Genomic DNA, 25822 nt, shown 5'->3' on the forward strand with positions numbered 1-25822 from the left:
AGGAGCGTGCAACCTAGATCCCTCTCATGTTTGCTATAGGGTTCCTGCTCCTCTGAGAATCTAATGCCACCACTGATCTGACAGGAAGTGGGGCTCAGGTGGTAATGTGAATAATGGGGAGCAGCTGTAAATACAGCTGAAGCTTCACTTGCTCACCACCTGCTGTGTGGCCTGGTTCCTAACAGATCATGGACCGGTATTGTCTGCAGCCCAGGAGTTGGAGACCCCTGTCCTAGAATACACAGTGAAAAAGTTTGATAGAGAGGGGAACAGTGGAAGATTTTTTTGGAAGAGAGATGTCACATGATTAATGGATGACTAAAGTTTTGTTTGGTGATCTAGGATGATAGCGATGTTGAGACATGAAATTAGTTAGCTTCAAGTTCTAAGCTGTCCTGTGTGAGAAATTGCCTCATCAGCCAACACAGGCTTTGACATATGGGGAGCTTAGTGTTTCTTAGGATCCTTGGGCTGGTCAGAAAGTGCCAAGCATCAGAGAAACATGAGACCTCGGTATACGTGGCGGAAGTGTAATGATAGCGGCAGGCAGTAGTCTAGTCTGCCTTGTTTTTAGCAAATCTAGACTATTGTCTTGATCAGTAACTACTTCTTTAGTAACTACTTACAGGGTTCGATAAATTTGTTCTTTCATTCCATGTGAGAATCATTAGTCTATAGTTTAGAAGATATACAGAACCTTTTAAATACATATCTATACCTTTGTGTAATATATATATTATACCTGTACCTATATATAATATATATTTTTTGACTACTTTTGCCAAGGTGTGTGTTCCCTGGAAGCTGATTCTTCATAGATCACTAACTGTAGTTGTGAGGTTCTGTGAGTTCCTTCAAAATTCACAGAACCTTGAGCTATAATTTATGTGGATAAAGTGATTACTGGGATTTAACTATTATAAATTAGATATATTCAAATGTTTTAAGGAGTATGTTTTATAAAACAACATGTTTTTCATTCATTACTTATATATCGATCCCAGAAATTGTGTGCCTACAAATTGTCAAGTTGGGTTGATGCTTCAGAAAAGGAAAGTAGAGGTTGAGTCGTCTTAGTATAGCAATGCATTTTTTAGAGCAGTGTTTGAGGCAAATTATTGTTTTAGCAAAATTACATGGCTTCTAGGGATTAGATTGCATGAGTCTGTCTCTTGTTCCTCCCTTATTCTACTGTAAGTGGCCAGGCTGCTATAGTTAACAGAATGCCAGACATAATGCCTAGGGCATAGTTTGAGACCTGGGAAGATTCACAATAATCAAACACAAACAGACAGAGTAGCATGAAGAAATTTCAATCCTCCCAGTCTTGCTTACAGACTTAATTAGGCTTATTGGGGCAGAAAATATTTTTCCTCCCCCCATGTTTTAAATCTGTTTCTCCTCTACTCCCACCTCCTGTCCCAGATTTTCTTTGAAGGGGTAATACTACCAACAAAAGATTTTTTTTTTTTTTTTTTTTTGGTAAATCCTAACTTATTTGGTTTATCTGGCTTTACGAAAAGGAGCAGTAACAACAACTGAATTTTAAGGTATTTGAGGGACTCCATTTTTTGGCACTGTATTTGGGAAATTCCCAATTTAAAAATCATACTGTATTCAAGAAGAAAATTAGGGGTTTTTTTGTGGCTTTATAATTGAATCTTTTTTGCAAGTATTTTTAATTTTATGGGAGCTATTTGGCCTGTTCTGCTAAAGAATTAGCCAAATCCTTGCTTTCTTTATATTATGTATATTTTCCTGAGTGTTATTCTAGGGAAATGTACATGGATGCTGTTCTCTGTCTTTCCAATAGCAGCGCAGTGTTGGGCTTCGGATGATGATGGTAGATGATTGGGGGTGGGAGAAGAGGTGGGGTTTCTTCTTACCATCCCTCTTGTGGTCAGTAAAATCATCTGACAAATGCCTTTCCAAGGATATCGAATGTATATGTAAAGAAAAAGCTTAGGATTGCTAAGGGAGTGGTATTTTGGTGAGGATTTCATTTTCTTCTACTCCATGGAAACGAGCCTTTTGAGCTTTTGCTTGTCTGCTGATTTTTCCGGTGATCCAGGTAATCTACAGCAGTCTTTGTTTTCTGGGTCGTGTATACAATGGAGCAAAATGGTAGAAAAATAGCTTCAGTGAAAGGGATGTACCTGTAACAGGAATAAAATAAAAAGGAAAAGGATATTTTTACATTGTTCATTATTATTTCTCACAATAGCTTTTAGGATTTTTATCATGTTTTAAAAAACCTAATTTGACCTAAGGAAGAAAATTCCTAGTTTTGAAAACCCGTACCTTAATTGCTTAGCTTTAGAACAAAGGTTTTAACATCCAGCATTGCAAGGATATCTTTATTCAAAAGAATAGGATGCAGCATTCTTCTGTTACCTTTTTAGAACTGAATTGGCATAACCTGTCTTGAATCTGAGAGACTTTGACGTATTATTCTGTGAATTGTGATTTAATTATCTCATGCTTCAGGATGGTTGTTTCCCTTTGATACCCAAGAGACCATGGATGGGATATAGGGGGTGGGGATTAATATTACAGTGGGGGAAGGGAGTGTTTTTACAGAGTAATCTTCCTGTTTTTGCATTGGAAACTAAATTGAAATATATAATCATTTGGAAAACGTGGTGTCCATGACACCAAACAATCTTATCAACTTGAATTATTTTATCCTTTGTTCAGTTTGTGGTATTTTTGCTCTTGTCAGCTAAAATGTTGATTATAAATTTGAAGAAGCTGCCGAGTTGCTGTGATGGCACTGGAATTGCATTCTGCTTTCTTTTTCTTTCCAATTATAGCTGCAAATATAGGAACCAAGGGATGAACGTGAAAAGAAGTAGTGTAAAATGCTGAAGATTTTTTTGGTTTCCTCTTGAAAGTATTTTTCATGGTGAGAATTATTTTCTTGTGGACAGAAAGAGCTAGGACCATAATTGATGACATTAAAAAGCATTTAAGTGCTACAGACTTCTCTGTTTAGGAAAGACAGACTGAAAACATGTTGAAGCGTACTATGGAGCTTTCAGTTAATTCGATTATTTACATCATGGTATGAGTTATCATACTGTTTGCCACATTTTGAAAGCTGTTTGACTCCTCAGAAGTATTAACAAATTAACAAATTCTTACTGAGCATTTACATTATGCTAGGTACTTTAGATATATATCGAGTTTATAGTCTAGTAGAGGATATAAAAAACTCATGCATATGATGTACCATTTTTGGTGCAAGCATGTAAGTATTGCAATGTTATATATTTGTGTACTGACATGTAGGTATTTTACATAAGCTACTATATTTAATCCTCATAACAACCTAGTCATGAAATTATTGTCATTCTTGTTATCGCATGCACATTAGTCCAAACAAGCAAACAAAAATTGTCATTCACTTTTATAGATGAGAAAATTTACATTTTGAGAGGTTAAGTAATTTACCATAAGTAACAAAGCCATGGAGTGATGAAGCCTGGGTCAGTCAGACTCTAAAGCTCTTTCCACTGTTTGTATATGAATAGATGAAAGCATTTTTATCATGATTATTTGACATCACAAATAGTGATGCCAGTGAGTGAAAAGGAGATAGAGATCCTAATCTTTATGCCAAGAACTGAGTGATGGAGCAAATCATTTAACATCATCTGTAAAGTGTGAGGGTTGGACTAGGCAATCTTGGTTCATGATTCTATTCAGTGTAAGATATTCACATATGGTCTATGGAAACAATTCTTATTACTTTAGAGTTTTTATTATATTTAGTTTCCATTACTGATCCTTCATAATCTGCTGTACATGTTGGAGTGTGTGTGGTGGGGAGGGGAGGGTGATAGAGTGCATATCGTCTTCTATATTATGTACAATATACATTTATTTATTAAGATTATTATTGTCTGTCATCTTCTTCCCTTCCCCCAAATATGTCACAAGGACCTAGACTAGTCCCTGGCTACATAGTATGCAGTTATAAATTAACTTTTTGAACGAATGAATAAATAATAGACTTGTATAGTACATTGGCAAAATATAGAAGTAACTTCATAATTCTTAACACCAAAAGATTCCCTGGGGGCCAAAATTACTAATCTTTCAATTACAGTGATCCTTTAAGGAACTAAGTGTAAGAATCTTAAAAAGAAGAACACCTACAAAACAATCAAATGTAGTCAAGTAATCTTAAGTTTGCTGGAATTGCCCTTTACAAAATTATTGGTAGTATAGAACTTGGTAACCATAGGTTTACCCAGGATTCTATTTGAAAATACTTTACTAAAGCATTCCATATAAGCCGAGAAAAAAAGCAGCAAAGTGTCTCTTTGGTTTATTTATGTGTTGCTGTATAGATAGTCTCAAATGCTGTAAATTTACAATGGGTAGAAAATATTCAGACCGTTGAGTCTTTTGCTTAAAATATATTTCATAAAGTATAACATAACGTTTACTGGTAGTTTTGTTTCATTTAAACATTCGGCTTCTTGAGAGTTTTAACAGTTTTATTGAGATGTAATTGGTGTATAATAAACTGCCTATGGTTAGAGTATAATTTGATAGATTTTGATAAATATACAATTAGGAAACTATCACCAAAATTAAGAAAATAAACATATTCACCCCAAAGGTTTCCTTGTGCATTTTCATAATTTCTCCCCACCTCCACCCCTCCTCACCCATCCCCAGGTATACTCATTAACTTGTCTTTGGTCCTTATAGAGTAGTTTGAATTTTCTTGCTTTCTTTCTTGTCATTATAGGTTAATTTGCAGGTCTTTTTGTAAGTGAACTCACGTAGTTTGTGCTCTATGTGGTTTCTTTTACTCTACATAATTATTTTGAGATTTGTCTGCGTTCCTGTGTATCATTAATTCATTTCTTTTTATTGCTGAATGATATCCCATTGTGTGGATATACCACAGTTTATCCATTCAGCTGTTGAGGGGCATTTGGGTTGTTTCAAGTTTTAGACTATTAGGAATAAGTTTGCTTTGGACATTCACGTACAGGTTTTTGTGTGTACATAAGCTTTCATCTCTTAGGTAAACAACTAAGAGTGGAATGGCTGGATTATGTGGTAGGTATATATTTTAACTTTTTAAGAAATTGCCAAACTGTTTCTCCAGGTGGCTGTATTGTGTTACATTCCCATTAGCAACATTCCAGTTGCTGCACAACTTCACTAATAGTTGGTTTTGTCAGTCTTTTTAATTTTAGCCATTTAACTATGTGTGATGGTATCATATTATAGTTTTTATTTGCATTTCATCTGATGACTAAAAATGTTAAACATATTTTCATGTGTCTATTTTATCATCCATATGTCTTCTTTTGTGGATTATCTGTTCAAATCTTGTTTTTAATTGGGCTTTTAGTTATTGGGTTGTAAGAGTTCCTTATATGTTTGGGATATAATTGCTTTTATTTTATTTTATTTTGCGACGGACTTTTGCTCTTGTTTCCCAGGCTGGAGTGCAATGGTGTAATCTCGGCTCACTGTAACCTCCGCCTCCTGAGTTCAAACGATTCTCCTGCCTCAGCCTTCCGAGTAGCTGGGATTACAGGTGCCCACCACCATGCCTGGCTAATTTTGTATTTTATTTTATTTTTAGTAGAGACAGAGTTTCACCATGTTAGCCAGGCTGGTTTTGAATTCCTGACCTCAAGTAATCTGCCTGCCTTAGCCTCCCAAGGTGCTAGGATTACAGGCATGAGCCACTGTGCCCGGCCATAAGTCCTTTTAGATATATGATTTAGAAATCCTTTCTCCCAGCCTGTGGCTTGTATTTTCATTTTCTTAGCATCCTCTTTCTCTCTTTAATACTTTTATTGAGATAGAATTCACATTTCCTTGAGCAACAGTTTTAAACTTTGAATTCTAATTTATCATTTTTTCTTTTATAGATTGTGCTTTTGCTATATCTAAGAAATATTTGCCTAACCCAAGGTCACACCTCTTTGCTTCTGGTGTTATAGTTTTGGGTTTTACTTTTAGGTCTGTGATACATTTTTAGGTAGTCTTTTAATTTTTGATTTTTGTGGGTACCTAGTAAGTGTATGTATTTATGGATTACATGAGATATTTTGATATAGGTATGCAATGTGTATTAATCACATCAGGGTAGATGGAGTATTTGTCACCTCAAACATTTATCTTTTGTGTTACAAACAATCCAGTTATACTCTTTTAGTTATTTTTAATGTACAGTAAAATTATTTTTTACTATAATCACCCTCCACTACCCTTCCCAGCCTCTGATAATCATCCTTCTACTCTCTGTCTCCATGAGTTCAGTTGTTTTAATTTTTAGCTTCCACAAATGAATGAGAACATGTGAAGTCTGTCTTTCTTTTGCGGGCTTATTTCACTTACCATAATGACCTCCATTTCCATCCATCTTGTTGCAAATGACAGGAACTCATTCTTTCTTATGGCCAAATAGAACTCCATTGTGTATATGTACCGCATTTTCTTTATCCATTTGTTTGTTGATAGATACTGGCTATTGTGAATAGTGCTGCAATAAACATGGGAGTGCAGATAACCCTTCGATATCCAGGAGTGTCCTAAATCTAAGAATGTGTCATATTATTTTTTCTTTATTTTTTCTCCTCCTGCTGTTCGGGGTCTCTACAGTGTCCCCTACTCCTTTGTTTTATTTGCACACCTGGGTAGTCCCTTTCTAATCAAAGGATAGTTGGATCTGCATTTCACGTCTGTGATCTTTATGTTTAGGGAAATCCGTTTCCTGGTCAAAGCCTACCAGACTTCCTTGGTATCACTCCACAATTTAACAGATTTGGCAAGTATGTTTTGTAGTTAATGGTTTGAGATCATAATCATTTCCTTCATGCTCCTCCTGCCTTCTATTTTTGCTTTTAGTATTGAGGAAGGTTAATGGAATAGAATTGCTTTTGCTCTCTCCCATCTTTACCTGGAATTGAACACATATTTATTGAAGGAATGAGTGGTTTGCAGGAATGTTGCCATTCAGGTGGAGACATGTTTCTCTTCAAATGTATAGCTGGCAAGTTGCCATATGACACAGAGATATTAACTGAATTCTCCACTGAGCTCTGGGATTAGGAGATACAGATTGTGTAGGATTGGGAGTTCTTTCTATTGGCTTATCTTTTCCTAAAACTGTATAACGGGATATGAATACCTTTCTACCTAAGTATCTTGTCATTATACTAGATCTAGTTTTCTGAGTCTCACTTGTGAAAGCTTTTGGTTAACTATTAATAAAAAACTGTACAAAGGGAAGATGATAATGGTTTTTGTTGTAAGGTGGTAGTCCAGAGGTTGAAAGCAAGGGTTCTAGTTAGACTGTGAGGTTTTGAATCTAAGCTCCCTCATCTACTAGTTATATAGCTTGTATATGTTACTTAACCTCTCTGAACCCCACATTTCTCTTCAATAAAACAAGGCTAAACATTTTACTTATCTCATAGAATTATAATTAAATGAATTAATGCATAAAAAGTACTTAAAGCAGATAATGTAAGTATGCAAGTAAAGCTACTCAAGTTTCGCTATTATTGTACTGATTTTAATTGTTAATTATTGTTCTTACAGATAATGGATGACGTGTTTGGAGCTATCACCTAGCATAATTTTTGACTACCAAATGTAGTTTGAGACTTTTGAGTGTCTTCAACTAACCATTCTTCCCAAATGAATATTTTTCAGGGAAGCTAACCCAGGAAATGTGACACAGTTTACTGTATTGTTCCTTACCTCTATGATGTGTGTTTATTCTAGCTGGTTCATCTCTTCCTTATACACAAGTTCCACAGAATGATTTTTTTTCTAATAAGAATTAAGAAACCTTTGTTCTGATGATGAGCTCATTTAAATTTGGGTTTAATTTAATAGAAAATTAAACTAGGTTTCCTTAATGGGGAATCTGGCCAATCACCATCCTCCACCCTCCCCGGGTAGAATTTTTTCCAGGAATTAAATAGCTCTATCTAGCAGGGTCTTCCTGCCTTTGGCAGTGGAGCAGTACAAAGGCCACATTGAGCATAGCTGCCGGGGAAACCCTTTTTCCTTCTCTAGCCTATAAATGCTGTTCTGTCTCTGTGAAAAACCCTGACATCAGCTCTTGGAAAAATCCAAATACTTGTGTTAGAACAAGGCTGAAACACTTGCCTGGGCAGAGACTAATGGCTGAACTATAGTTCTAAGTTTACCAGATTGCGTTTCAGTCTTGTTATGCTTTAAAAAACAAAATAAAAACTATGAGTTTCAGACAATAATCTAGAGAAATTAGGGTAGAAAGCACAACTTAATAGTGCCTCCCATTCTTTACTAGTTTCTTCTTATTTTTCTCTTTTTTCTAAAAATCTGCCTTCAATATAATGTGAAATTCTTGCTTGAGGAGCGAGGGAGAGAAATAATATATCAACAGTATAGCCTTTATGCAGTGTTTTCCACATATTAGATGCTGCATAAGTATTTGGTGTTTGAGACAAAATAAACTGTAAACAAAACAGACTGTACTTAACTTCCTTAGTGTTCAAATTAGATCATGATGTAAAACTCTCCAGTGGTTTTCCATTATATTATGAATAAACTCTAAGCCTGTTTCTATAGCTCACAATCTTAGGTTAGCTGGCCCCTGTCTGCTTCTGTGGATCTCATTTCAGCACTACTCTACTACTCTCTTGGTCATTTTCTATACTTAAGCCACAGTGGACTTTGTGTATCTCAAATACATTTATCTGCTTATCCTTTGTGACTCTTGTACTAGCTGTTTACTTTACCTATAATTCTGTGGCCCAGATCTTCCTATGGTTGGCTCCTTCATTTAAGTCTCAGCTCAAATGCCTCTAAGGTCTTTTTTGAATAAACTAAATTAATGTATTCAGTCAAATAATATCTTTTTTTAATTGCACTTACCATGATTTGAAATTCTTTGGTACAATTATTTTTTTGTGGAGTTTATCTTCCTCCTGTGGAATGTAAGCTGCTTGAGAGCAAGGCCCTTATCTGCTCACTAACGTAACCTCCAGTGTCTTGAACCTCCTGGCATAGGTTGGTGTTTGTGTAACTCTGTATGCACTTGGCTGCCTGTAACGGAAAACACAAGTCAAACTGACCTAAGCAGTAACGCATTTACTGGCTCACATAAAAAAGAAATCTAGAGGTAGGCGTCAGAGATTTTTGATTTAGGGACGTAACTATGTCAAGGGCCCAGATGCTTTCCATCTTTACAGTCTTGCCATCAAAATCAGCCTCATCCTAAACTAGTCATTAAAGGTGAATGCAAAGTAGCTGTTAAGGCCGCTTGCTTCTTCACTGAGGTTCAGTGGGAGGGAGAGAAAGAAGTTTCACATCGTTCTGTCAAGAATAAGGAAATACTTTCATAGATGCCACCAGTGAACTTTGTTTCTACTTTCATTGGCTTTTTCGGAACCAATTTCTTACCCAAGAATGGAATTACTGTTAGGCCAAAAAGGCCCATCACTGTTGCTACAGATGGAGTTGGCTTGACCTGAGTCATCTGGACTCAGAGGAATAGTAGATAACTGAATAAAATTGGAGTTCTCTTAGAAGGAAGGCTGTGGTTTCTGGGGTAACTTATGTCCTCTATAGTTCTCAATAAAAATGTATGTAATGAATGAATTCATGTAGTAAAAATGTATTGAATTGTCAGGCATATGCTCAGCACCGTAATACTTAATTAGAATACAAAATCAAATAGAATGTGGTCCTTGCCTTCAAATAATTTAAAATCTAGTGAGAGAGTCAGACAAGTTAATGGAATATTAAAATTGCTTTCAAAATCAGCTGATTAATTAAAATAATTTAATTTAAAAGATGAAAAAGAGAAAAGGGGAAGCAACAGATGAGATAAAAAGCAAATAGCAAAATGATTGACTTAAATACATCAGTAATCACACTAAAGGTAAATGGTCCAGACACCCCAATTAAAATGTATAGACTATCAGATTAGATGAAACAGCAAAGCCCAAGTGTATGCTATAAGAAACACACCTTAAAATTAAAAATACACAATGTTTAAAAGTAAAAGGTTGGAAAAAGATGTGCCCTGCTAACCTACATTAAAGGAAAACTGGACCACATTAATATCAGATAAAGTAGATTTAAGATTATGGAATATCAATAGGAATAAAAAAGGTAATTTCGTACTGATAAAGGGTCACTTTAAAAAGAAGACATATCTAGGCATGTATACACCTAATAACAAAACTTCAAAATTCGTGTAACAAAAACTGACATAACTGAAAGGACAAATAGACAAATCTACAAACATTTTCAGTTATTTTAGTATCCGTTTTTCAGTAGTTAATCAAAGTAGATAAAATAAGCAAGGATATAGAATACTTAAATGATACTGTTGACCAATTTGATTTAATTACATTTTTGGAACATTCCAGCCAACAACCAAATACTTCTTTTTTTTTTCATGTTTGCAAACAAATATGGGACATTTACCACGACAGACAAAATTCTGGGCTGTAAAGTAAATTTCAATAAATTAAAAGGATTCAAGTCATACAAAGTATGTGTCCTGGTCACCATGGAATTAAATTAGAAATCAATAAAAGATCTTTGGAAAGTCTCCAAACATTGGAAAATAAATAACACAATTCTTAGACAAAGTAGAAATAAAAAAGGAAATGGCAAAGTATTTTGTATTGGATGCAAATGAAAACACGACATACCGGAATCTGTTGGTTGCCATTAAAGCATTACATAAAAATTTATAGCATTAAACACCTGTTAGAAAAGAGAGAAGGTCTAAAAGCAATGACATCAACTTCTTTTTCTTTTCTTTTATTGTTTTTTTTTTTGTTTGTTTTTTTTTTTTTTTTTTTTTTTTTTGAGACAGGGTCTTACTGTGTTGCCCAGGCTCAAGTGCAGTGGTTTGATCACTACAGCCTCAACCTCCCGGGCTCAAGCCATCCCCACCTTATCCTCCCGAGTAGCTGGGACTACAGGTGTGCCCTGCTAATTTTTTTTAGTAGAGGTGGAGTCTCACTATGTTGCCCAGACTGGTCTCAAACTCCTGGGCTCAAGCAATCTTCCTGCCTCGGCCTCCCAAAGTACTGGGATTTCAGGCGTGAGCCACCGCACCTGACCAACTTCATTTTAAGAAACTAGAAAAAGAAGAGCAAATTAAAACCAAAGCAAGCTGAAGAAAAAAAAAATAGAGATGAGAGCAGGAATCAATGAAGTAGAAAACAGGTAAACAGTAGCAAACATTAACCCCAAATCTAGTTCTTTTGAGAAAATTAATAAAATTATTAAACCTCTAGCCAGCTGATCGGGATGAAAGGAGAGAAGACAAACATTACTGATATCATAAATGAAAGAAGTGATATCATTACAGATTCTTCAGATATTAAAAAAATAAGGGAGACTGGGTGCGGTGGCTCACACCTGTAATCCCAGCACTTTGGGAAGCCGAGGTGGGCAGATCACTTGAGGCAAGGAGTTCAAGACCAGCCTGGCCAACATGGTGAAACGCCATCTTTAGTAAAAACACAAACATTAGCTGGCATGGTGGCACGAGCCTGTAATCCCAGCTACTTGGGAGGCTGAGGCATGAAAGTCGCTTGAATCCAGGGGGTGGAGGTTGCAGTGAGCTGAGATGGCGCCACTATACTCCAGCCTGGCCAACAGAGCAAGACTCTGTTTCAAAAAAAAAAAATGATAAGGGAGCATTATAAATAGCTTTGTGGCAATAAATTTAACAATTTAGATGGAATATGGTTGGTAATTTTATAAATTCCAACAATAATATATACAATATGTAAGTATATATTACATATACATAAAACAGAAAAATATGTAAAATACATATGCACTCTGTGTGTATGTGTGTGTGTAATGACTGGGTAGGTTTTATGCTGGGGTACAAGATTGGTTCACCATACAAAAATCAGGCAATGTAAGTAAATGGATGGTAAATGGTGGTAACTAGGTTTCTCAACATCTGAAGGGAGCTAAGCAAGGGAGAAGACTGAAATGAACCCGATGGAATTAGATTAGAATTAGAGGTATCAGTATGAACTCATGCTGAGCTTAATATAGATACAGATATATGGATAGCTACAGAAACAATTATAGATATGTTGTATTAGCCTCTTCTCACACTACTAATAAAGACATATCTGAGACTGGGTAATTTATAAGGAAAGAGGTTTAATTGACTCACAGTTCCACATGGCTTGGACAGCCTCACAATCATGGCAGAAGGCAAATGAAGAGCAAAGTCATGTCTTACATGGCAGCAGGCAAGGAAAGTTTGTGCAGGGGAACTCCCCTTTATAAAACCATCAGATCTCATGAGACATATTCAGTATCTCAAGAACAGCACAGGAAAAGACCTCCCCTTCGTGATTCAGTTACCCCCCACCAGGTCCCTCCCACAATGTGGGAATTATGGGAGCTACAATTCAAGATGAGATTTGGGTGGGGACACAGCCAAACCATATCATATGTATGTGTGCCCCAGTTAGTATAACACATACATTTCCCTGCTCTCTCTGCTGAGAGGGCCTAGAAGTGGTGACATCTCAGCAGCAGTGAGCGCACCCAGCTCCTGGTTCTTGGTTACTAAATATCACTCTCCAATAAAATAGCTCCTTGGAGAAATGGTTGACTCTAAGGCTGCAATAGGGAAAATGCAAGTTGAACCTAGAGTGCCTTGTAGTGCCACAAACAAGAAAGTGCTCAAACAGAAGGGTGAGAGCATGTCACTGGCATAAACTGGAAGAATTTGAGCAAGATAATAAATAACATAGTATTGGATTAGAACTCAAAGTCTAAAATAAACATATATGAGCCCATACTGATATAAATGATTACATAAATACATGGATGAGAAAACACAAATCTTCCTTACAGAAAAATTGCAAATAGTATATGTAGATTCCTATTCCTCCAGGAGATGGAGCTTAATCCTCTCAGATGCTAGTGTGGATTGGGCTTCGTGACTTCTTCAAAGAAAAAAATATGGCAAGGGAAAAATAGTAACTTTACAGGGAGACGTCGAGCAAACACTCCCTTAACCAAATGACCACGGTTAACATTACTAGTGATAAGTCATATTGGTGTCATATATCCTCTGATGGGTGATGAAAAGGGTGCTTCAACCCTGTGGTATTCCAAAAATAGACCCACATTTATATGGAGAACTGATTTTCAAAAGTGCAAAAGGCAATTCAGTTTCAACAAATGGTGCTGGAACAATTGGATTTCAATTGGATATCACACTCTATATAAAAATTACCACAAAATATATTGTAGACCTAAAAGTAAAATAGGAAGTCATTCAACTATTAGAAGAAAATGTAGGGGTAAATCTTTGTGATTTGGGGTTAGGCAAAGATTTCTTAGGTGTGATACCATAAGCATGGGCAGTGACCTAGTTTCCAAATAAAGTCACCCAGATATGGAAGTTAAGACTTCAGCATATCTTTGGAGGGAACACAATTCAACCCACAACAACTATAATGGTTTCCAATTAGGACTGCTTTCATGTTTAATACAGAGAAGCTGAGAATCTCTGTATGCACTTAGTGCTTTTCACATACTACATAAGAAATGCATCTTCCACATTTATGTTTACTCTTCAAATGTGTTGGTGTTGTCATTAATAAAACACAAATTCTCCTGAAAATATTATAAATTGTAGCTTTGGGCATTTATTCAGTTTGTGGATAGTACCATAACTGCTATTATGTATGTCCCTGGGTTTTGTTTGTTTGTTTGTTTTCTACTTTCAACAGAAATAGGGAGTCTCTCACCGATTTCTCGTGCCTCACTTTGTCACTTGGGCATTAAAATAATTTTACCCTGGCCCTTTGTCTTACAAGGTCTGTTGCCAAAACAGCTTCTTCAGCTTCTGCCGCTGTTTCCATAAAGATTTGACATGAGTTCTTGCAAGTGATCTAGGGGATGAGTGTGTCCTGTCTTTTCTGTTTACCTAGTACCCACAGAAACTCCTTTCATCTCTAGTCCAAACTCCCATCTGGATTCCTTACTATAAATGAATTCATCCCAAGGAAGAAATCAAGGGGGAGTGTAGAACTTGGGTTACAAGGATATTTGTTATAACATTCTTTATTATGCTGAAAAATTAGACCCAGCCTAAATATTTACAAAAGGGAACTTGCTAATTAAGTAACCATATCACAGGATACTTTGCAGCTATCAAGAATTATTTAGAACTATATTTTTTAAATATTTATCTGATTTGGAAGTCCAATATATAAAATAAATAAAAAACAAAGCAGCTCTGATGTGTGGGGAGTCTGGAGCCCCATCTATACACTCCCGCTCTGGGAGGGACCTCTTCTAAACCTCTAGAATTTTATGGAGCACAGTTTGAAACCAGCACTGTAGTGAAATATTTAATATTGTAAACATATGTTGATGTTTTATTAAGTTAAAGTTATCAATATGTCCAGTATGCTTTAATTTTTATGAAAAGAAATTTTAAACATTGTATACAGAAATCTATCTCTATATTGGGAAAAGATGGGAATATATGCATAAAAATGCTGGGTATTGGGATTATGGGTGATTTTTGTTTCCTATTTTGTCTTTAGTTTTTAAAAGTTTATACATGTACTTCTTTGGACATAAAGGAAGTGAGACATTTCTTCATATTGAAGAGGCAGAGAGAACCATTGCTTTATAGGAAACTACACTTTGGAAAGATGGCAGTCTCATTACTCAGTCCCCTGAGAGAGGAATTATCTTGAAAATGTAATAAAAATATTAGTAACAGATTTACTAGTGTCAGTGGTCTTGTGTGTTAAGTATATTAGGATAAGCCGCATTTGTAACAGCTAAGGGAGAAAACATAACTTAATGTCAGTGTTACACAGTGAACTTTGTAGAGCAGTGATTCTCAATTCTGAAATGTTGTAAGAGGAATGTCAGAATTCCTAAAACACTCATCCTCCAACCTTTCAAATTCCGTGCTGTGGTAAGCCATCGTTACTGATAAGATTATATCCCACTTGTGATTTCTTTGTTTTGGGTCAAGAAAAGCTTTTGTAAAAGCAAGTGTAAAATGGCATGCATATCATTCATTTCCTCATTAAATCAGAGGTCCTTTTATCTATGGTGGTTTGAAAGTCTGGGGTATTCAGATTTGACAGCAGAAAGTGTGTTTTTTTGGTGATAAAATAAGTGGATTGCTAATTCTGATTGAGGAATTGTTAATGTTTGACACCAGAACCAGAGCACTTGTGAAAAGAAATCTCTTTAGTACAAAACCAAAAATTTAATTACAGCGTTTGTTTTAACTATAGCCAATAAAAGTATTTTTAGTGAAAAAGAATTTCCTCAGAAGAAAATGCTTTCTATGAATGCAGAAGGTGTTATATAGAAGATTTCATTGTAATAATATTGGTTATGATCAGTTTTTTAAGTTTTATCTTTACCTGTATTTTATATTCACATAGCTTCTAAATTTTACATATTATCCATAATACATTTCTTATACAATTAAAAAAATTCTAAGTAGAAAACACGAAATATGTTCAACCTTTATTCCATTAGAGTTCTACTTGGAAAGTGTTAATATATGAGGTTTTTATTTCCCCATAAGAAATAGACCTATATAGTCAGGCACAGTGACTCATGCCTGTAATCCCAGTGCTTTGGGAGGCCGAGGCTTGAGGATTGTTTGAGGCCAGGAGTTTGAGACTAACCTGGGCAACACAGCAAGACCTGGTCTCTACAAAAAAATTCTTTAAAAAATTAGCTGGGTGTGGTGGCATGCACCTGTGGTCCTATCTACTTAGGAGGCCAAGGTGGGAGGATTCCCTTCAGCCCAGGAGTTTGAGGTTACAGTGATCTATGATTGTGCCACTGCACTCCAGCCTGAGTGAGAGAGTGAGACATTGTCTCCAAAAAAAAAAAAAAAAAGAAAGAGAAACAGATCTGTGTCAAGTTAATTCAAGGAGATTGTACACATTTTTAGAGCACATGAGAACTAAGTTTATACTTTTCTGATTTCCTGGGTTTCCTTGATGATTTTTTGGTAAATCCTTGTCTGTTTAGCTTTGTGGCATTTGTATGTCTGTGATTGGGCTTCTTTGTACTCAACCAATGAATGCATACCAACTGTAACACCTGAAGGCAGGATCATGAGTAAATACTCTGTGATTTGGGGTTAGTATAGTTTTGGTTGTTTTTCCTTCTCCTGAGATTTCAGAAATAAAAGATTCCTATTCCTGTGACTTTTTTGGCACACAGTGAGAAATCTTTAATACATAAGATAAGTCATAATTAACTTGTCAAATCACTTTTTCTTGCTGCAGAATGATATTTTTATGAATGCCTTAGGTTTTTTCAATTGAAAAATGCAACCAAACTGCAAATATACTATGATTTAAAGTGGTAATGTCAATTTAAATTTTGAGTAGTACTCTTTTTTAAATCATAGAGTGCTCTATGTTTATTCAAAAAAGTGAAATATTATTAGACAGTATTTTATATATTAATTTTACATTTAAATAAAATTCTCAAGCTCAGACTGAAAAGTAAATGCTGTATGTTGGAGCTTGTCTCAACGACACTTAAAAGCTAAGACTTTCTACTTTTTCAGAAGTACATTTATATCTTTTGGCAAATGTGTAGAAAGCAGCCTGTCCTAACAAATTTTGTTCACCTATTCTCACTTCAGTTTATAGATTTTTTAAACATTTAATCATAATATATTTTATATAAAATATTTATGGGAAAAATGCCCACCCTTGATTAAGAGGACTTTTTTTCTACTCTTATTTTTATTATTTTTACCAGTATATTCTGAAGTAGAGAAATGTGAAATGAGGTTAAGATTTAAATTCCTAGCAAACAGAATCATGCATTGCCCCATTTTATAAGTCATGAGATCATTTTGTAGAGTCCAGTTTATTGTTTACCTTTATTAAGTGACATTAATATCTCTTCCATAAGCATGGATTTGATAGTTTGGATGGTGTTTAGTGAGGTGAGGATACTTGTTTAAGTATTTTGAGGATCTCCTCCGTTTCTGGCAGTTCTTTCTACTTGGTTTTCTGAAGTGAATATAGTCTTAAAAGAAAGTATAAGGTACTAGTAGTCAGATATTCATGATCACAAATGAAAGTGGTGGAGAAAGCTTTTAAGAAATATTCACAAAGGTGATAATTTTCCAGATTGTGTCAATGAGGAAATGAAAGTCTCTAATAAGCTGTTATATTAATTGTGAGCTACATTTCTCAGTCAGCAGCAGCTAATAGTCGATCTATAATAGCTCCAGCAGAGGGAATAAAAGTAATTTAGAAAAAAATTTACTATTTGATTTGTCAAAGTGTGTCCAGGAAGTAAGAGAGCCTAACTAAGGGGCTGTTGTGCATTTAAGCTCTTTGGTAAAAGTGGTGATATACTAAGCTATGTTTAAGAAGGTAATTTGAGATTTTATATTACATGCTAGTGAATCATTTTTGGATTTTGCACCAGAACTGAGCTCTTTGGTCCCTGCCTGTCTGTGGTTTGTGTTGCAAGGTCCAGAGGCTTAAAACAAAGAACACCATGGGAAATTCTCCATGAGTCATTCTGTCAGCTGTAGCTTCTGTTTTAGAGTCCTTTGGATATAACTAGTATTTTAATGCCAGCTCTCCTAGCCACTTTTCATGCTTTGGTTCTATATGCTAATAAAAAATATGTCAGTATGGCTATTGTACTGTAGATAATGTTCAGACTTCCCCCTGCCCCCCGCAATTCCACAATTTTTAGTTCTTTTAATGGCTCTAAGCTAGACCAGTTATAAATTGTAAGTGGTGAAAGGGTTTATGACTGTTTATTTTGTTGTTGCTGCGAGGTAAGCGGGTGGTCATTTAATACTTTTGGTTCTGTGAATCTTACTATCCAGAGAACTAAAGATTGAATTGGCAGTTCAGCTGGAGTCAGCACTATGCTAAATCCCCGTACTTAAGAGCTCTTATGTATTGCAGACAAATGTCCTCTTAGCTATTTTGTTATTTTGTGAAAAATAATAATAATAGAGCAAGGCAGTTCAGATTCATATTAGTTTCAAATTTTAAGCACTATGTTTTAAGCTGTTCTAATTGTTTTATAGAAACAGGTAAATTAAAAACTTGATTTAAATCCAGCCCACAGGATGCCTTAATCACCTTTGATATTTTAAAGGAGATGAGGAAATAATGGACTTTTTTACTTTTTTGCTAGTAAGTGGCAGGTATGGGCAACACAATTTCACTACATTTGAAAACACTTTCCCTACTTTTCAGGAAAATTTAAAGTGCAGATTGCAACCTGATTTTTTTCTTACGGTGTAGCATCTGAGAAGTTTAAGTTTTGGCATGAATTTTCTGTGATACAACTTGGTAAATTAAATCTGTGGTTTCATCACTGGCTTTGAATTATACATTTCTATGCATTTTACTTAGCTAAAAACTTATTTGAATATTTAGTCTTTAAATTTATTTTTTCTTTTCTACTTAATTTGAATACATATCACTAACATTCAGATTTTATTTTTGTTCTTCTTACTAGTAAATACATAAGTGGTTACTGCTTGCTAGGCAGTGCTTCTCATTTTCTAATTTAATCCCAAAACAAATTTGTGAGGTATAGGTAGAGGTATTAGTAATTATGTTTTAGAGGAGATGCTTAAAGAGGTTAAGCAACTTGTTCAAGTTCAAACACCTGTTAAATTGTGAAACTAGAATATTAACCCAGTTACGTTTGTTTCTGAGGAGTCTGTTGCCCCCCAAGGCCTTGAAATTTTAGGGAATTTTCATTTATAACAATCAATACTATTCCCATCCCACCCTGTCCATTTCTGATTTGCAATATTATAGTTTCTGCACTGATATTTACATCATCTTATGATGGTTGAGCTTTAAAATTACCTTAATTGTTGTCTAATTTGCAGAGTTCTTTGTCTAGTAACTCTTCTCACTGGAGTGGGTTCCAATAAAATGGTGCTGTATTTCACTCATTTCAAGTTACTGTGTTTTTTCTCCTCATTTTAACATCACTAAAATCAGAGTGTATCTACTAATGGAATTCTTGATAATTCTAAATTTAATAGGTAACATTGTTTGACTGCTGATAAAATCTTAACCAGTATCCAATGTAAGAAAAATTTGTTTAACCATCTCCCCTTCATTTCAACCATTCCTTATTAAGAAGAACCAACTAGAGTCTCAAATGCTCCTTTATAACTAAACCCAGGGAAGACATATCTAATACCCTAGAGGAGAGAGAAAAGGGTATGAATTCAGGTTTGAGTGTGATATCAGCATTTCTTCTCATATGGTTTCAGAACACTTCTCACTCAAGTATTGTTGGAAGGCTCTTTACGCACTGAAATCAATAAAAGAAAAAAGATTTCTAGTAGGCTATTTATTATAAGCAAATACATGACAACATAAAACTTTCTGGTCCTTTGCAATTTTTTAAGTCCAGAAGAAATTCTTTTTAACAATATTAAAGGACTATTCCAGTTATAAAATTGTGTGTTTGTGTATGCTTGTTAGAATAATTAAACTTGGTTAAGATGTAAGTCCTACTCTAGTATACATTATTTATTGGGTAAGGGTTATTTAACTACCAAATCACATTTCCCTCTACACTGTAATAACACATTGGGAAGGACCACCTAGGGCTTTAAAATTAGAACTCAGAATTTAACAAGGAGAAGGCATTCTGAGTTGAGAGAATAAATGTATTCTGAACATTTAAGGCCTTTGGTTAAGATTTCTAAAATGTAGCTGTGCTTAATATACAAAATCAAAAGCAAAGGCAGGCTAGGAGCGGTGGCTCACACCTGTAATCCCAGCACTTTGGGAGGCCGAGGCAGGCGGATCACTTGAGGTCAGGAGTTCGAGACCAGCCTGGCCAACATGGCGAAACCCCGTCTCTACTAAAAATACAAAAATTAGCCAGGCGTGGTGGTGCGCAGCTGTAACCTCAGCTACTCGGGAGACTGAGGCAGGAGAATTGTTTGAACCCAGGAGGTGGAGGTTGCAGTGAGCTGAGATCTTACCACTGCACTCCAGCCTGGGTGACAAAGCGAGAGTTCGTTGAAAAAAGAAAAGAGGAGAGGAGGGGAGGGGAGGGGGCAGCTAGCCACCATATCCCAGTGACTCAGAGACTCAAATTCCTGATAATTCTTTGCTTTATTAATCATGGTTCTTCATTTTGGAATTTGACTTTTTCTGCTATCGATTAATAGAAAAATATATACACACACACATACAAGTAAACACAGTATATACATTGTTGACCAAATGTCCAAGTTATCAATACGATATTTTCAAAAACCAGGCACAGTTTCATTAGGCACCTGTAACATTATGTCATAATCACATACAGCTGTTCTACATAAATATCTAACCAAAAGATACTGTCATGATTTCATGATTAGACTACACAGTGGACAGGGACTTAAAAATACAGGAGTTTTGTTCACCAGAATTTATTTCATTGGACTAATGGTTGAACTGATTTGTTGTTTAGAACCTGGCCCCTTTTTAGCTTTCAGACCTGTCTTTCTGTAGCAGTTATAGTATTGATTATCTACTCTTCCTTCCCTTCTGGGACAGCCCTTTCTCTTTTCTAACTCATCTTCTTAATCTCCTTTATTGGCTCCTACCTCCATTCTCAATCATGCAGATGCTAGTTTCTCCCCCAAATTTGAGCCTCGGCATTTTTTCAGATTTCCTTGTTGTTTTAAATTTCAGTGACCATCAGTAGGTTGATGACTCAAATCTGCAACGTTAGCCCCAAGCTTTCTTTGAGGTTCTAGCTTTCTATTTCCAGCTCTCTGATTACATCTGTCTCAATATTCAGCATATGGTAGGGATTTTGCAAAACTATAGGATTAGCTTGGTGATTTTCCTAGCTGAAGCAGAGAGAACTAATGAAATAGCCAAGAAGGTTCTTGACATTGTTACTTATGCATATAAGCATATATGTACACACATATGTACATATGTATTTATTTGCTTTAGCAGATACTTTAAAGTAGAATTCAATGATTAGAGAAAAAATTATGATTTTAATATTATTTGAGAAGTTCTTAATCTATACTTTATTGAATGTAGTAAGTAGATTATGATAAGCAAGTTGGACTGTGGGTGTAGTCCTTGTTCATTTTCTCATTCCATTTCTGTCCTCTTTTTTCCTCTCCTTTTTCATTACCTTGTAAGAGAAAATAGCTCAGGAAACTGGTTTACAATCAGTAGTCTGGGAACTTCCGGGATTCTTGACCAGCATCCCCCTGGATGTTGCATTCCCTGACGCAAGCAGCATTGTTTTAGGGTAGGAGTTTTTATAATGGCTGTGAGGTCGAGCGGCTAAGGTTGATAAACGACAATTGTTATCCTTTGCAGAAACTCAGTTGGAATCCTTTTCTGTCAACTTGTATGTTCATCTGTAAATTAAGAAACATGTTCCCATTCCCTCCCTCTCCCACCTCAACAGTTATGGACAGACTGCTTAGGAACTCCTATTTCTGAAGATTTCGTGGTCTTCTGTAAAGTCAGTTTGTTCTCTAGAGCAGTGTCATCTTGTCCCAGAACCCCCTTTACTTATTATCACTAGTTCTTTGTGAGTTAACATGCTATCACTGATTAGGAAAGGTCTTAGATTCTTTGTCTTTTTTCTATGGATCAGTTTTGGTTTAAATAGGTGTCGAAGGGAATTGTAAGTCAGCTTGTATTTTAGAGGTTTTGTTTCTACCTCCATGCCAAATGAACTGTAGTCATTGAAGTATCATTGTATTATGTTTATTTCTTACTGTCTTTACTAATAGGCTTTTTTAAAACCCTAGTTTTACTGATGTTCTTAATAAAGTACTGTTCCTATTACTAAATAATCTTTACATAAAATGCTATAGGTTGAAATAATTTAAAATATAGAAATGAAAACGTGGGATGATATTTGAGAAGACTTAGATTAGCATTTATATATAGCATCAAACGCTTCCAGCAGTATTCATTTAAATACTGCTTCCATCAATACTGCTTCCAGCAGTATTCATTTAAAAGAGAGACAACCAGGAGGAAAAGCTGTAGTTCTTTCAGCTTATAGGACCCCCCAGAAAAACAAAACAGGAAAGTACCTTTTGTTTTCTACTTTTGGAAGGTATTTTTTCTAACTGATCGTACTTTAATGTTAATTTTTTTCTAGATATCTGTAATTAAATCTAAACCTAATAATTGAGGATCATGATGACATAGATCAATAGTGCAGTAATCAACACCCAGATATTTTGGGAAGTAGTGTGAAGTGATGGGAGGGAAGGAACTTTCCCTTCTAGGAAAACAGTGAGAATAATATTTTAATGACAAAATATTTATTTTTGTCTTGATCTTTAAAAATCTATAAAATGGAAAGAATATCTCTTCATAGAGATTTTTTTTTCAAGATTAAATGAGATAATACGTGTGAAAATAATTCATAGCGTTCAGTAAGCCCTTTATAAATTTAGCAGTTGCTGTTATTATTGGGATTTTTAAAAAGAAAAGCTATATTCTAGGACAGCTGGTAGTAAATGCACTGGCCGTTTAAGATTTAACAAAGTAGTTAAGATACTTAAACATGGTGTTCAACTTCTTATTCCTGCAGTTTATTGATTCTTGCTATTGGAAAGTTACCATAAGATTTAAATCTCTTATTCTGGTTCAGTAGGATGAATAAATTTAGTAACAAAATCTTATAAGTAAAATAACTCCATCTATCCTTATTTTTTCTTTGTTTCAGGTTTCCCCTCAAAAAACCTATAAGGTAAGTTTGCTCAATTGCACTTCATACTCAAGTTTAGGTTATATTTTAATTATAAACATGCCTTTGAAATTATGGTGGATTTTTGTGGTTTTTGAGAATGTGTATTCAAGTAATTCAAAATTTCAAAATGTTTTACAAACTTAAAATATAAAAGATGTTACTTTTTCTGGAAGACAGCATTGTTTTGATAATACTTCTAATATAAGCATTTAAAAAATTTGTTCAAAATGATATTTAAGGTCACTCTGAAGAGACTTAATTTTAAAATCTATTTGTGACTGTTTTGAATTATGAGTAGCTTGGGAGGTGAAAATGGAATGCTAGTTTTTGATATATTTTATCACTTGTGTAACTATAATTGCCTTTAGTTAATGAACTTTGGCACTAGTTTAGTCTTAATTACTTTATTTTTTAATCTTATTTTATTTTTTTTGAGACTTGTTCTCGCTCCATGGCCCAGGCTGGAGTGCAGTGGCGCAATTTCGGCTCACTGCAAGCTCCGCCTCTCGGGTTCACGCTGTTCTCCTGCCTCAGCCTCCCGAGTGGCTGGGACCACAGCCGCCCGCTACCAAGCCCGGCTAATTTTTTTGTATTTTTAGTAAAGACGGGGTTTCACTGTGTTAGCCAGGTTGGTCTTGATCTCCTGACCTCGTGATCTGCCCTCCTTGGCCTCCCAAAGTGCTGAGATTACAGGCGTGAGCCACCGCGCCTGGCCTAGTCTTAATTACTTTAAGACAGTGAAGAAAAAATTCCAAAATGTTCAAATATATCTATGCCTGTATCCATGTCTATATATTTATTCATTTCCAGGTATTAAATGCCTCTTCCTCAGTGTTTTTGCTTTCAGCATTTCTTCTGTTATCTTAATTATCATAAATATAAAATGTAGGTAGTATGTCATTCCTAATTTTTATATTTTATCATTTTTAGTGTCAGCATAGTCCAGGATCCAATGCTAACCTTGGCATTTCAGTGAATATGTGTATGTGTACATGTGTGTTATTGTTATAGTCTTGTCACCCAATCATTATCTGATCAGTGTAATTGGCTAAGCCATAGAAAAATAATAATAATAATGTCATTTATGCTTAAAGTGGTTGGCTAAGACTTCTGTGGCTAGAACTACCTAGGCAGGCTTAAAATGAGGCTGGCCTAAGGCTTGCTTTTTAAATTTTAAACCATTCTCATGCATGCTGTATTTATGCAGTGATTTTGAACTTGACATTTCATATGTAGAGTTGGAGAATGTGTTTAATTCCTTTTAGTCACTGTGTCTTTTTTTTTGTCTGTTAAATGGAAATGATAGTATTGACCTGTGAAAACCATACAAAAAAAATGTAAGCAGTTACTTCTAAGAATAAAAGAGACTTTAATGCTGAATACTATTTTTAATTATCTTAAGCACTTTTTGTAATCGAGTAAATAGACTGTGTATCACCAAAACTTATTGAAAAATGTAATTAGAGAGGCTTATGGTGCTGTGTAAAGTAAACTGATTTCCTAGTTTCTCTTGTAAGATCCACTTTTGGAATTTTAAATTTTTTATTCTAATGATTTTCTTGCACTGAGCATTTGATTACTTTGCTTTAATTTAGGCATGGAAGTATTTTGAACCGAGAGTCACCAACAGATAAGAAGCAGAAAGTTGAGCGCATTGCATCACATGATTTTGACCCCACAGGTAAAACACTATTCATTCTTTCAAAGAATATTGAGAGTAGTGAAGTTCAGAATAATAGAGCTTAAGCTACCCGAAACACTCAGAAATAGTTGTTTGATCTGTTTTAGGACTCTCACATTCCTCCAATTATATCATAATAACGCCTTTGCATTTAGCAGGAATGCAAGCATTTTTAACTTCCAACACTGTACATTCCACTACAGAAGTATCATTGTAGAGTATATTATATCTTTAAATAGTGATAGTAATAGAAATGATTATATAATAATTGGAGATTTGGTCAGATCAAGGACTCAGTATTAAGTTGAATCTTGGTATAAGCAGTAGTATGTCATAAAACCAAGGCTCTAGCAACTCTACACTTCTGTAGTCATCTAAAAATTCAATTGTGATTATGGTGAATTGGAGTTTTAGATAAATCAGTTTCACAAATTAATGATTGTCTCATTTTAGAGTAAACAAATGAATAGAAATTCCTTTCTCTTCAGTTAAAAAGTATTCTGAACTTAAAGAACTGTCTTTCAACCTAAGCAATGTCGTCTTTCTTAGGGTTGTCACGTTAACAGACTTTCAGATTGATCTCCTTATATAACATACAGGCTTTTTCCTTTTGCTTTCTCCTTGTAAACTTACTCAGTATTTGATTCATAGAAAGTGCTTGGTAATCTTGCTTTTGTCATTTGAAACTGACATATATTTTTTGTGCACATACGATTTTATTCAGTTGCATGTCCCTTTGACAAGAGACGAAGTAAATCCCGCAATCTCAGATACATAAAAATAATGTTTCTATTTTTAGGTATTTTTACTTAGAAATATAATTTTAAATATAGAGAATACTATGTTTTATGTATCTAAGACATTTCTTACTTTATTAGTATAAACTCCTTTATTTTGAAAAAATATTATAAGTATTATCTAGGAAGCACATAGCTAATCATTTTCTGCATTTCGGGGAGTAGGTAAAATGAAATTCCAGTCATCAATTTAGGAGGCTTTGGTGGTGGGAAATATGTATTATGTCACTTACGGATCTCCATGAAGAGAGAATTTTCCATTCTGATGCCTAATTTTGTAGTCATGGGGCTCAGAGGCTTTCATTTACATGATTAGGTATTGTCTTGCCAATAAGGTCAAAAATTTCTGCCCTATGTTCACAAAAATATAATCTTGTTAGGTTTATTTTGTATCTATGTCTGTGCTGTGCCCATCTCCAAAGACAGATTTAAGCAAAGATGTATGCAGTGCTTCATAATGAGATCATTATAGCTTTTAGTGCTTTTGTCATCTCTACAATTATCAGGTGATATATTTTGTATACTATTCATGTGTTGTTTTGTTTGAACATATTTTTATTGCACT

General features: G+C 35.0%; 1 protein-coding gene across 4 annotated transcripts in view; it reads left to right on the forward strand.

The window, feature by feature from the left end:
• The window catches only part of ARHGEF12 (Rho guanine nucleotide exchange factor 12), a 148689-nt gene that overhangs the window by 46965 nt on the left and 75902 nt on the right, over positions 1-25822 (forward strand). For all 4 annotated transcript variants that reach the window (XM_015115966.3, XM_077964534.1, XM_015115967.3 and 1 more), the window contains exons 2-3: positions 22756-22779; positions 24375-24460. In XM_015115966.3, coding sequence (XP_014971452.2) covers positions 22756-22779; positions 24375-24460 — 110 coding nt within the window. The remainder of the gene's footprint in view (positions 1-22755; positions 22780-24374; positions 24461-25822) is intronic.

Source organism: Macaca mulatta, chromosome 14 (genome assembly GCF_049350105.2).
Source record: "Macaca mulatta isolate MMU2019108-1 chromosome 14, T2T-MMU8v2.0, whole genome shotgun sequence".
In the NCBI taxonomy this organism is placed as follows: domain Eukaryota; kingdom Metazoa; phylum Chordata; class Mammalia; order Primates; family Cercopithecidae; genus Macaca; species Macaca mulatta.